The sequence below is a fragment of the Monodelphis domestica genome, chromosome 8, assembly GCF_027887165.1.
Source record: "Monodelphis domestica isolate mMonDom1 chromosome 8, mMonDom1.pri, whole genome shotgun sequence".
Classification (NCBI taxonomy): Eukaryota; Metazoa; Chordata; class Mammalia; order Didelphimorphia; family Didelphidae; genus Monodelphis; species Monodelphis domestica.
In genome coordinates, this window is record NC_077234.1 from 71,486,047 (window position 1) to 71,499,786 (window position 13,740).

Sequence of the window (13,740 nt, forward strand, 5' to 3'; positions counted from 1 at the left end):
ATTTCTAGGCCTGGCTCTCAATCCCTTGAGATACCCAGCTGCCCTCTATCACATGATTTTTTAAGTGGATCTAGTAGGCATTGTTATACGGCTTCCTTCAGCAAGTGTCCAAGTCTGGTTTAGAAGTGGGAAATGGAGATTGCTGGGAAGATTCTTCCTGATTGAAGATTGGTAAAAAGACAAATGGACAGGCATTCCAGGGTAGAAGACTATGAAATCAGGACAGTTAAGGGAGGAAAGTAAGGCTTAAGCAAGAGTGATGGAATAGAAAGACAGAGAAGGATGAAGAAAGTGGTGATCCCAGTAAGAATGAAGAAATGAAACAATGAAAGAGAGGGAAGCATAGGAGATTGTGGCAAGAGAGTGGGATTTCTGAATTTAAAAAAACAGAGAGGTGATGGTGATATCTAAGGTAGAATATATGTGGAGGCCATTGGAATTGAAGAGGTTGGTGAACTGGGGGGCTCAGGTGTCCAAAAGAACATGATTTGATTTTTATTGAGCCATTGAAAGCTTATAAAACCTGTGAGGTAGGCAATATAGGCTACCATTTTACATATGAAGAAACTGAGAATCAGAGATTTTAAGTGACTTTTCCAAAGTCACCAGCTAGTAAGTGGTAGAGGCTGGATTTGAACTGGATATTGAATATAAATCAATCCAAGATTCTTTCTCTTACAGTACAATGACTTCCATGTGTAGGACATTATCCATGTTTATCTTAGACCAGATTACTCTGGAGGAACAAAACTATGCATCACTGATTCTACTGCCTTAGCACCAGGATAAAGTGATATTCAGATAAGACCTCAATGAAGACTTTCAAGAATGATCATAGGGGGAAGTTGGGTAGCTCAGTGGATTGAGAGCCAGGCCTAGAGATGGGAGGTCCTAGGTTCAAATCTGACCTCAGCCACTTCCTAGCTGTGTGACCCTGGGCAAGTCACTTGACCCCCATTGCCTAGCCCTTACCACTCTTCTGCCTTGGAGCCAATACACAGTATTGACTCCAAGATGGAAGGTAAGGGTTTAAAAAAAAAAAAGAATGATCATAGTCATCCTATCAACCTTCAATCTCCTGGAGGGTATTGGGGGAGAACCATGTTGAAGAGAAGGACATAGTGAGGGAAAGGGAAAATGGGGAAAAGGAGCAGACAGACCAGCACTGACTTAGTCCATATCTAAGTCAACTTAGTCAATCTTCTATATTCTGTTTTGACAAGACTTCTTTATCTCCCTGTTATGGTTAGAGAGGCTCCTCCCATAGTTATTAAAGGGGAAGGGAAATTGTTTCAGATTCTGAATGGAATCTAGTAGAGAATGTTCTCATCCAAGGAATCACTCCAGTCATCGCCCTCTCCTTTGCCAGAGTTTCTTTCATCCATTTCATCTCTGGTTTTATTAGTGATTGACAGTTCTTTTTACAGTCACCTCTTCTCAGTCCACTCTTCCCATTTAGGGGGAAGAAGTTCCCCCTTCCCTTTAGGTTGCTTTTACTGAGAGCATCAGGAGCAGTTCTGAAGGCTTGACCAGAATAGTTGAAGAGCCATGAATAATCTTGTTTGCTTTTAAATTAATGGACTGACCAACCATTCTGGAGGACAATTTGGAACAATGCCAAAAGAGTAATAAAATTGTGCATACCCTCTGACCCAGCACTACTGTCTGTGTCCTGAAGAGAACAAAGAAAAAGGAAAAAGACCTCTATGTACAAAAATAATTATAGCAGCTCTTTTTGTAGTGGCTACGAATTGGATATTAAGAGAATTCTCATCAGTTGGGAAAATGGCTGAATAAGTTGTGGCATATGATTGTGATGGAATACTATTTTGTTATAAGAAATGATGAGGGGAATGGCTTCAGAAAAACCCAAGAAGACAATGAACGGATGCAAAGTGAAGTGAGCAAAACCAGGACAACACGGTACACCATGACAATAATTTAATAATGATCAACTGTGAAAGACTTAGCTATTCTAGTCAATACAATGATCCAAGACAATTCCAAAGGACTCATGATGAAAAATGCTATCTATATCAAAAGAGAGAACCAATGAACTCGCAGACTTTTGAAACTTTATTCTTCATGGGTGTTTGTGCACAACATGGGTAATATGGAAATATGTTTTTCATGACTTCATAGGTATAATTGTTATCATATAGCTTGCTTTCTCTATGAGAGGGGGAGTGGTCTGAAGACTGGAGAGGATTTAAACTTAGAACTTCAAAATATTAATGCTAAAATAAAGTATAATTATAAAGAAATAAATGAATGGACTAAATAATTTTTGAGTTCCCTTAAAGCTCTAAAAATTGATGACCATCATACCCTCTAGGAGTGTTTAAATAGATGTAAAGAATGGTTAGTTTCTCTGATGAAGACTTCAGAACCATCATCAGTCTGAAATAATACATATGCCTGAAGTTTCTTTAGTTTCGCAAAATTGCTGAGGAACATGTACCCACATAAAAATTCACATCCTCTTTAAAAAAGACAGGCTGAAGATTATGCGACTAGACATGTCATAACTATAGTGAATAAAATAGAAAATTCTTCTTACTGCCTTACTCCCAAAACTTGCTTTCTTAAAAATCTAGCCACATTCCATTTTACTTCCCATTCTCTCTTGTTCATTCCAAAATGGAGATGTCCAGCAGTTGGTTTTATTTTCATTGACTACAACTCATTAGAGGCTTGAACCCAATCATCATTCATCATTCAGCACATTTCTCTTGAGTGAATTGCACATATTCCTTTTCTGTTTCCTTACTAGATGTCTCTCTTTTAAAAATATGTATATATATATGTGTGTGCGTGTGTGTGTGTGTGTTCTATTAACATCTTCATTTGCTAATATATCCTGCCTCCCTGGTTCCTCCTACAGCCATTTTTTATAGCAAAGAATAAAAAAGAGGGGAAAATGAGTTCAGCAAAACTAATAAACCCGTGAAACAAGTGTGACATTTGATACAGCATTCTGCACCCATGTCCCTGCCTCTTCAAAGAAGGGAGAGAGGAATGTTCTCAGTCTCTTCTTTGGGCCAAATTTAGTCATCATAATTTCATATAGTTTCCATTTTCTTGTAGTGGTTTTTTCCATTGACATTATTGTAATCGCTGTGTATGTTATTTTCTTGGTTCAGTTAACTCACTTTGTAGCACTTCATATAAAGTCTTCCCATGCCTTTTTGGGGGGAGATGGGGATATTATTCTTCACGTATTAGATCATTTTCTTGAATTCTAACAGTTTGTGTCTATGTTTGTAGGTGTGAGCTTCATACCAGCAGGAAAAAGAAGGAACTGTTGGCCAAGTCCAAGAGAGCATAGAACTTTACCTGCACACCCTTTAGATCTTCCACAGTGTCTAAACCTCCCTCTCTGTCTTTGAATCCTGTTATAACAAAAATATATGGGTTCCAGAAGAAAAGATGATGGACAAGTAAAAGACATTTCCTGATGAGATTTCTTTTCAGCAGGATAAGTCCAAGAGCCACTTTGTAAGTGGCTGACTTGAAGTCCATTTTCAAGTCTTAACTCTCAGTCCTAGGTCCCTGATAGACAAGGTTATTGTTATGATTCAGTCATTCAATCATGCCTGACTCCTCATGACCCCACATGGGGTCATGGTAGAGTTTCATGGTAGAGTTATTGGAGTATTTTGCCATTTCCTTCTCCAGGAGAGTAAGAAGTTAAGTGACTTGCCCAGGGTCATACAGTGAGTGTCTGAGGTCAAATTTGAACACAGATCTTGCTGAATCCAGGCCTAGCACTCTATTGAGCCACTAAGCTACCTTTGGTGACAGACAAGGAGGTTGCATGAAATCTGACAGTTTCTTCCTATTATGCTCTACCTTCTTTGCTCTGAAATCCTCTAACTGTCACCCTTAAAAGGATCTAAGTTTTAAAGTCTCAGGAAATCACGCTATGAACTGAGGGAGTTGAATAATAGTAGTTATTGATAGGAAAACTGTAACCCAATGGTTCAAAGTGATTGTAGGAGTCGGCATAATCCTTGTGTTATCCAGTTGAGGCGGTATCCCTTAATAGGACTCTCGTGTTCCTTCCATACTAACATGGTGGAGGCACCTCTGAGAAAGGAGAAGCTAATTCATCAAGAGAGAAATTTTGGAGACAGTTGGGAGAGGGGCAAAGAAGGACAGGGAGGGACCCAGAAGAGTGAACCACAGGCATCCTCAAAGGGTGGTAGAGGTATTTCCAGAGGAAGAACCATGGACTGAGGGCTTGCTGTGCCGGGCTAAGAACTCTTTGCTGACCACACCATGGGCAGCCAGGATTTTGAGGAAGCTGTATCGAAACTTCTGTCCAATGAAGGCATAGATAATAGGATTAAGGCAGCTATGGAGGAAGCCCAGCACCTCAGTGACACTGATGGCCTGGTCAATCTCCTCCCTTCGCCCACAGGTTTCCTCAATTATATGTGTCCTCATGAGGGTATCAGCGACCAGTACCAGATTGTAAGGCAGCCAGCAGAGCAAGAAGATGAGCACTACAGCAAAGATAACCTTCATGGCCCGATGCTTCTGCCCCATATGTGCCTCAAAGAGGGTGCGCAGGGTGAAGCCATAGCAGAAGAGCATGACCAGTAGGGGCAGGACAAAGCCAAAGACCTGAGGCAGGATCCTCAGTACCAGTCGCCATGTTGTTGTATTCTTGCCCAAGTCCTCATAGCAGACAAAGCCATAATCATCTGACTTGAATGCCTCACGGGAGAGAATAATGGGCATGGACAGGAGCAGGGACAGGCCCCAGATGCCCAAGCAGACGAACTTCACCCAGTGGCGCTTCTGAGTTAAAGTACGAGTCGCATGGACGATGGCGAGGTAGCGGTCTACACTGATGCAGGCCAACAGCAGAATGCCACTATAGAAGTTGACCTCCTTCAGGAGGGAGACAATTTTGCAAAGAGGTGTGCCATAGAGCCAGCCTTTGATCTTGGAGGCAGCCCAAATGGGCAGTGATAAGGCAAAGAGCAGGTCAGCTATGGCCAAGTTGAGCAGGTAGATATCTGTGACTGAACGACTGATCCGATTATAGAGGATTACAAGTATCACCAGGGAATTTCCCAGCAAACTCAGCAAGAACACAAGACTGTATATTATGATGACAAAGTACTTGTTGAGGCCTGAGGACTCTGAGTGGCAGGGGGCTGCATCCTCAGACAAAGGTGGCAAGCCTGTACCGTATCCAGAATAAAGGAAATCATCATCACCAAAAGTCAAATTGTATATTTCCTCTATGGACATGTCGATTGCCTTTGCCATCCTAGACAACACGTTATGTCTCTGCCTGTAAAAAAGAACAGAGTAATTTCATAGCAAAGTCATTAGGTTCCTTCCCTCCCTTCTGCCCATTCTTAAAGGAACCCCATAGGGAATCCAGGTAGTTGTATAACTATATATTTTGTGAATCCAAGAATTCCTAACTTCAAATGAGCAAGGTGAGCTGAAACTTTAAAACAAAGGTTTTTAACTTGGGGCCCCTCAATTAAAAAAAAAAGTGGAGAGAAAGAGCTAGGCCTAGAGATGGGAGGTTCTGGGTTTCAAATTTGGCCTCATATACTTCCTAGCTGTGTCACCTTGGGTAAGTCACTTAACCCCAACTGTCTAGCCCTTACTGTTCTGCTTTTCAAGTAATACCTAGTATTGATTCTAAGATGGAAGGTAAGTGTTTAAAAATAATATTTCAATATGTTTTCTTCTACAACATGATCAATATGGAAATATGTTTTGTATGATAACTTGTATATAATATGTCAAATTGCTCACCATTTCAGGGAGTGGGGAGAGAGGTAGGGAGGGAGAGAATTAGGAGCTCGAAATATTAGCAAATGAATGAAAAAATGGTTTTTACATGTAATTAGAAACAAATAAAATATTACTAAAGAGTAAAAAATAATATTTTGGTAATTGTATGTTTTACAAATATATTTTATTTTATTTAAAAAAAAACCCTTACCTTCTTGAAGAAGAATGGTAAGGGGGTTGTGACTTGCACAGGGTCCCACAGCTAGGAAGTGACTCAGTGAACTCAGGCTTTCCATCTCCAAAAGTGGCTCTCTGACCACCCAACCACTTCACTGCCCCTCCCTTGATTACTGTATTTTTGTATTATTGGTTTCTTTTGAAACCTTATGTGTTCTTTCTGTGTTTTTACATACAATTTAAAAACATTTTGAGGAATCCATTGACTTCACTAGATTGCTTAAGGAGGTCACATTATAAAAAAGCCCAAGTTTATGAAAATAACAATTTTTTTTTATCCAATGAATGTTGCTGTCTTCAAAATGGTTACCTAAAAAGGTTATTTACTTATTCCAAGGAGAATCCTTTTGCTCATAATCCAAGGAATACACTTAGGAATGGCTTTTAGAGTTTACATCCCATTCTTTTTTTTAGTTACATTTAATTTCCCTTCCCCCAATTACATGTCAAAATAGTTTCCAACATTTTTGAAAGAATATTGTCTTGAATTCTTTCCCTCTCCCTCTCTCTCACCCTGTTGATGTCCCCACCTCGTTGAGTTGGTAATCAATCTTACAAGGATTTTACATGTGCAATCCTGTAACCCATTTCTCCATATTTATTCTTTTATGGAAAGAAACTCAAATAAAAAATTAAGAAAGTTAAAAAGTTTACTTTGGTCTGGATTCAGACTTGTTCAGTTCTTTCTCTGGAAGCAGATGGCCATTTTTATCACGAGTCCTTTGGGATTGTTTTGGATCATCGTATTGCTGAGAACAGCCTAAAGTATTTACAGCTGTTCCTTCCTTGTACTGTATTCCTGTCACTGGATATAATGTTCTCCTGGTTCTGCTTACTTCACTCTGCTTCAGTTCATGTAAGTCTTTTCAGGTTTTTCTGAGCTCTTCCTGCTCACCATTTCTTTCTTTCTTTCTTTCTTTCTTTCTTTCTTTCTTTCTTTCTTTCTTTCTTTCTTTCTTTCTTTCTTTCTTTCTTTCTTTCTTTCTTTCTTTCTTTCTTTCTTTCTTTCTTTCTTTCTTTCTTTCTTTCTTTCTTTCTTTCTTTCTTTCTTTCTTTCTTTCTTTCTTTCTTTCTTTCTTTCTTTCTTTCTTTCTTTCATTAAAAACCCTTACCTTCAGTCTTGGAGTCAATACTGTGTATTGGCTCCAAGGCAGAAGAGCGGTAGGCAATGTGGGTCAAGTGACTTGCCCAGGGTCACACAGCTGCTCACCATTTCTGATAGCACAATTGTATTACAGGACAATCATATAATATATGTTACCCAGCCATTCCCTAGTTGATGAGTATTCCCTCACTATCCAATTCTTTGCTCCCACAAAAAGAGCTGCTTTACATATTTTTTGTACATATGAGTCCTTCCCCTTTTTGTTTTTTCCCTCTTTGGGATACAAATCTAGTCATTGTATTGCTGGCCATCACATTCTTTTGGTTGTCCTCATGGGCTGCAGATCTTTCTTGATGGGGGTAGGTTTGTTGTTGTTTGGCAAGAGCCACAAGTCCATTAGAACCAAGGCTGGTCATCAATCTGGAAAAATCTTTTTTTTTTGGGGGGGGGGGAATGGGAGAGGAGGAAGGAATAAAAAAAATCAGGCAGCAATGGATTCAGCCCAAGACTTGGAGATGGGAGGTCCTGGGTTTAAATCTGGCCCCGGATACTTCCAAACACTGTGACTGTGGGCAATCACTTAACTCCCATTACCTAGTCGTTCCACTTTTCTGCCTTAAAATCAGGTTAGTTCTAAAACAGAAAGTAAGGGTTTTTTTAAAAAGGCAACAAAAACACTAACTTCAACAAGACATGATATCCAGCATTTAGCACAATGCCAGGCACATAACAGACATTTAATAGGTAATCATTAAATGACTTACTGTTGAGTATTTTAAAGTAATGAAACCATTAAAAAAATTTTTTTTGGTGTGGCTATGAAATTAGACTTACTTCCAAGAGAAAATCTATTTGAACAATGGTAGAATCACTGGAATATGTGGAGTTCCTAAGAAGTCCACTTTGAAGAAAAACACTCATTTTGACAGAAGTAATTTCCTGGCATTCAAGGCCTGCTACAATTTGACATGATCTACCATTCCCACCTCATTTCACACTATTTGGTGCTATCCTTTTTCTGATTGTTCTCTATGCCTACAATGTCTTCCCCCTATCTACTGAATTCAATAAACATCTGTTATGATCAACGGTGAAGACTCTGCTTCTCTGACCAATATAGCTGTGAAGGACTCGTGATGAAAAATGTTCTCCACCTCCAGAGAGAGAGCTCATGAACTCTGAGTGCAGCTTGAAGTAAGCTTTTATTTTCTTTATTTTTCTTGCTTTTGCTCTTTTTTTTGCAATATGGAAAATATGGAATGATGTCTGGCATGGTTTCATATGTATAATTGATACTATATTGCTTGCCTTCTCAACAGGTGGAGGACGGGCTGAAGGGAGGGAGAAAATTAGAACTCAAAATGAGAAGAAAAAGAATGTTAAAAATAAATAAATAATCTATTGAAAACCTCAAACATTTGTTATGAACCTATTACATGCTAGGCACAGAGCTAGATCCTAGGGAGCCAACGACAAAAACAAACGGGCTGTGGAGGCAGATAGGTGGCTCAGGGAATAGAGATCCAGGCCTGGAGAAAGGAGATCCCGAGTTCAAATTTGATCTCAGACATTTCCTAGCTGTGTGACCCTGGGAAAGTCACTTAACCCATTACCTCACCCTTACCACTCTTCTGCCTTGGAACCAATACTAAGTATCGATATTTTTTTGAACCTTTACCTTACAACTGTGTATTGGTTCTAAAACAAAAATGGGGTAAGGGCTAGGCAATGGAGGTTAAATGACTTGCCCAGAGTCACACAGCTAGAAAGTTATGAGGTCATATTTGAACTCAGAACCTACCATCTCTAGACCTGGATCTTAATCCACTGAGCTACCTACCTCTTACCCCAAGTATTGATTCTAAGGCAAAAGTAAGAGTTAAGAGGAAAAAAGCAAATAAATCCAAAATAGTCTCTGTCTTCAGGAAGCTCAAAGCGATTCAATGTATACATGTATCAAATACAAAGTAATCTCAAGAAAGATTTCTTTAGTTATAATTCAAGTGATTAATAATAATAATTCTAGGCACTATTTTATATAGCACCTACTATGTGCCAGGTACTGTGCTAAGTTCCAAGGTTCCAGGGCTAGTAAGTATCTGGGACTTTATTTGTTTTTACAGCGTTATTGACATTTCTATACATTGTTCTCCTGGTTCTGCTTATTTCATTCTTCAACAGCTTATAAAAGTCCTCACGACTGTTCATTTTTGTTATAATGATGTAACAGTATCTATTGTGTTTCTAGCCTTCTGAAAGGTATAGCATTTCAGGGAGAGATTGGGAAACATTATTAGCCAAATGGAGTTTAGAAGCAGAAGTAGGAATGGACATGGTATATTCAGGTGACAGGGAGCTCAGTCTAGTTGGAAAGGAAGATTCTAGTAAGGGAATGGTGAGAGCTCAGAGCAGAGATGTAGGGTGAGGCCACATTGTGTAAGGAGGACCTTGAATGCCAGCAACATACAGCCTAGATTTATCCTAGAAGCAATGGGGGAAACCTGTTCAATGCTAAGATTTCCAAATTCTATTTAGCTGATTTGGGTCCTCTTTCTCCTCAAATGCTCCTTATTCCAAAGAAATAGAGCTGAGGATCACAGGAGCCCAGGAAGATAGGACAATTTCATCTATCAATAGAGATTTGAATTCATGGCCCACCTCCAGTATTGACTAGCTGCTTCACCATGGATGAGGGACCCACTTGGCCTCTCTGACTCTGTTTCCTTATGGAAAAAATATAAGAAAAATACTTATGTGTTTTATGTATATTTCACAGTTTACTATGTCAGGCACACCGCTAAGCCCTGGAGATACATAGAAAGGAAAAAACATGGTGCCTACTTTCTCTCTCTGTCACTGTCTCTCTCTTAATCATGCAACAAATCTTTGCTTATTTTATTCAGAGATAATATGTTGAATTTTGATTTAAAATAGCTTACTCTCAGGAGCACTTGGGTTCATGAGGGGGACAATATGTTAGCAACTATGTATGTATACTCTCTCTCTCTCTCCTCCTCCTTTGTCTATCCATCCATCCATCCATCCATCTATCTATCTATCTATCTATCTATCTATCTATCTATCTATCTATCTATCTATCTATCCAGGGAAAAGTGAAAGGACTAAAGGAGGAAGGAACTGTGGATGATTCTCATCGCCCAGCTCTTCCATCTTGGTAAGCTTGAGAGGGACAGAAAGGGAAGGAACATTTATCATTAAGTGCCAGGCAGTATGCTAAGCACTTTACACATATGATTTCATTTGGTCCTCTCAACAACCCTGCAAAGTGGGTGCTATTATGTCCATTTTACAATTGAAGAAACTGAGACACATAGAAGTTAAAAGACTTGCCTAATGTCACACAACTAGTAAGTATCTGAGGCTGAATTTGAACTCAGTTTTTCCTGATGCCTCAGAGCAAGAGTGAGAACCATGAGAATATGCTTGATTGGCATAGCTTTCAAGAACTCACAAAGATCTTTATATCATGATAAGGCATTGAGTAGGACATTAGGGGATGTATACACATATATAGCAGAAGTTTAGGCTGGGAGAGAGATCATCTGGTCTGACCCAGATCTGGACAAAAATAACGTCCACATGATTCAGTTAATTAACCGACTATTTATTGGTCAACTGCTATGTGCCAGACACCATTGTATTAATTGTTGAGGATACAAAGACAAAAATGAAATAATCATCAGCTAAAAATTTTTATTCTAGGACAGGGGCACTTTTTAATTGAAATGTTTTATTTAATTAATTAATTTTGAATATTTTTCCATGGATACATGATTCATGTTCTTTCCCTTCCCTTGCCTCCCCCATAGCCGATGCACAATTCCACTGGGTTTTACATGTGTAGGACAGGGGTTCTTAAGCTTTTTTTGTGTTATAACTCCCTTTGGTGGTGCTTGGCAAAGCCAATGACTCCCTTCTCAGAATAATATTTTTAAAGGCATAAAACAAAATACATAGAATTATAAAGGAAGCCAATTATGTTGGAATAGATAGATCAAAACACATTTATTTCCCTTGGATGCTTCCTAGCTGTGTGACCCTGGGCAAGTCACTTGACCCCCATTGCCTAGCCCTTACCACTCTTCTGCCTTGGAACCAATACACAGTATTGAGTCTAAGACAGAAGGTAAAGGGTTTAAAAATATATATATATGTATGTATATATATAATATTAATTGTATATTATTAATACCAATATAATATATATATAAATTATATCAATATATAAAATGAACATATGTTATTGCATAGTTAATATATTAATACAATATAAAATTAAAGAATATTGACTATCCCAAGTTTAAATAAATAGAAAAAGTTCATGAATTCCAAGTAAAGTATTCCTAGTCTAGGAATTTATGGGCACCAAGGTTTTGTTTGAAGCCTTTCAGTGAGGAGGAACTCACTACTCCTCGTCTGTGTGTGTGTGTGTGTGTGTGTGGTGGTGGTGGTGTATATATGCACGTTAGAGAGTGAAAATGCCGGCAAAGGCACACAGCTGGAGACGGGAGAGAATGTGGGGCACAGCTTTTGGCAGCTACCAATTATGCTCCAATTGTATTTAAGACACTTTGGGATCTATTCCTGCCTGCACTGTTCAAGAAGTATATTAGAGACTAACTGAGGGGAGGAAAAGAGGGTGGAAGGACCATGGACGGGGAGCTAGAATTGCCAGGAGCGAATCCATCCATGGGCCAGAGAGAGGGCGTTCTGGGGAGCTCGGAGGCTCGGCGTCTGTGAATGACTCAGAATGTGGGGAGCAGCAGAGAGCGCTATGAGAATAATTGAGTGTGGAGGCTGAGATTGGGAGTCCCAGCAGGCACGCCAGGTTTCAGGGCGAGAACAAGTGCTAGAGGAAGAGTGGAGGCTGCTGGATCGAGCCCTGAACCGAGAGGTACTGGAGGTGGGAGGTTTCGTCCTAATGGCTCTTTTTGTAGCAACACCAATATTATGGAATAATGCTGAGGGGGCCAGCGAGCATCTAAAGGCTTGGACCATTGGCGGAACTGACATTTTCTGAGTTCACCTCCTGTTTCCCACCTACACTCCCCCGCACCCCGCCTCCCCCCATGCTGCTTGGAAAAGGAGCACTGGGAAGAGGAGGGATGGTGTGGGTGGATTCTGTGTAGAGTCAAGGACCTGAGTGAGCCTAGAGAGTTGGGGATTTGTATCTTTATTCTCCTGACTAGACTCCCATTTTTTGCGGCCATCCACCTCTGGAGATGCCCCTGTCTGTATCTTCTCATTGACAAACCTTTAGCCCAGATCTCTATTTCATGGGGAACCCTAGCCATGCCCTTAACTTCCTTTCCTCCATAGCTCCTCTCTCCTTGCACAATTCCCCCTCCCCCAGCTTCCCTTTATGTGCTGCTTTCCCCTATTAGGGTGAGTGGAGGCTGGTGCAGAATGCAAGTTTCTTCAGCATAGAGATTGTCTTATTTGTTTGTATTTTTATCTCTAGCCCTTAGAAGAGTACCTTACACACAACGGCTCAATAAGGGCTCTATCAGTATCTATCTGTCCATCTGTCTATTTATGTCTGTCTTTCTGTCCATCTATCTGCCTATTCTTTTGTTTATCCATCTACCAATTTATCTGTCTCCTATCTATCTATCTATCTATCTATCTATCTATCTATCTATCTATCTATCTATCTATCTATCTATCTATCTATCTATCTGTCCATCCATCCATTCATCTATCTACCTATCTCTATCTATCTATCTATCTACCTATCTATCTATCTACTCACCTGGGTTTGGAGGATTAAGATGAATGAAGATGGGGCAGTGAGGTGGCTGAGTAGATTGAGAGTTAGCCTTAGAGACAAGAGAACTTGAACTCAAATCTGGCTTCAGACACTTCCTAGTTCTGTGACCCTGGGCAAGCCTGAGCCCTTGCCACTCTTCTGCCTTGTAATCAATATACAGTATTGATTCCAAGATGGAAGGTAAGGGTTAAAAAGAAAGATGAAGACAAGATATCTGAGTCTTAGGGGCTAGAGGCAAAGAATAGAGAAACTAAGGACAAGAAAATCCCAAGGCTTACCGGCCAGCTGATTTTTCAGGTTAGTGACAGCTCCTGAAAGATAGATATGACCAGTGAAAGGGTGGAGGATCTTTAGAATCATGAGGTGGAGGTATCTGGCAGGTGAACTTGGTTAACCAGAAGTGGATTTCCAGGAGGGGGCAGGATAGTTTTTAATGGCTTATTGCCAATGTAGTTTCTCCAGAAAAATTTAGGTCTCTCTCAAATTTCCTCTACTTCCACTCCCTCTTGCACCTTATTAGATACCCTGTATCCTCAATCTGAGGATGAGCAGCTTTATCTTCCACTTTTCTCCCTGAACCCTGCTATCCTACAGTTCTCTGGTTTCTTGATATTTCTGGGAGCCAATGTTTTATAAAGGTAGCCAAAGTGAGACTGGAATATCTGCTAAGTCTTGGCATTGGTTTTTTCTTTTTTTTTAACACTTACCTTCTGTCTTAGAATACTGTGTATTGATTCCAAGGTAGAAGAACTGAAAGGGCTAGGTAACATGGGTGAAGTGACTTGCCCAGGGTCACACAGCTAGGATGTTTCTGAGGCCACATTTGAACTCAGGACCTCTC

At 39.9% G+C, this 13,740-nt stretch overlaps 1 protein-coding gene across 1 annotated transcript; it reads right to left on the reverse strand.

The window, feature by feature from the left end:
• Positions 1–1,930: 1,930 nt before the first annotated feature.
• Positions 1,931–5,453, reverse strand: LOC100012302 (C-X-C chemokine receptor type 2). Its single transcript, XM_007501756.2, has one exon. The coding sequence runs from the start codon at positions 5,281–5,283 to the stop codon at positions 4,195–4,197; it is 1,089 nt and encodes a 362-aa protein (XP_007501818.2). The 5' UTR covers positions 5,284–5,453; the 3' UTR covers positions 1,931–4,194.
• Positions 5,454–13,740: the final 8,287 nt, after the last annotated feature.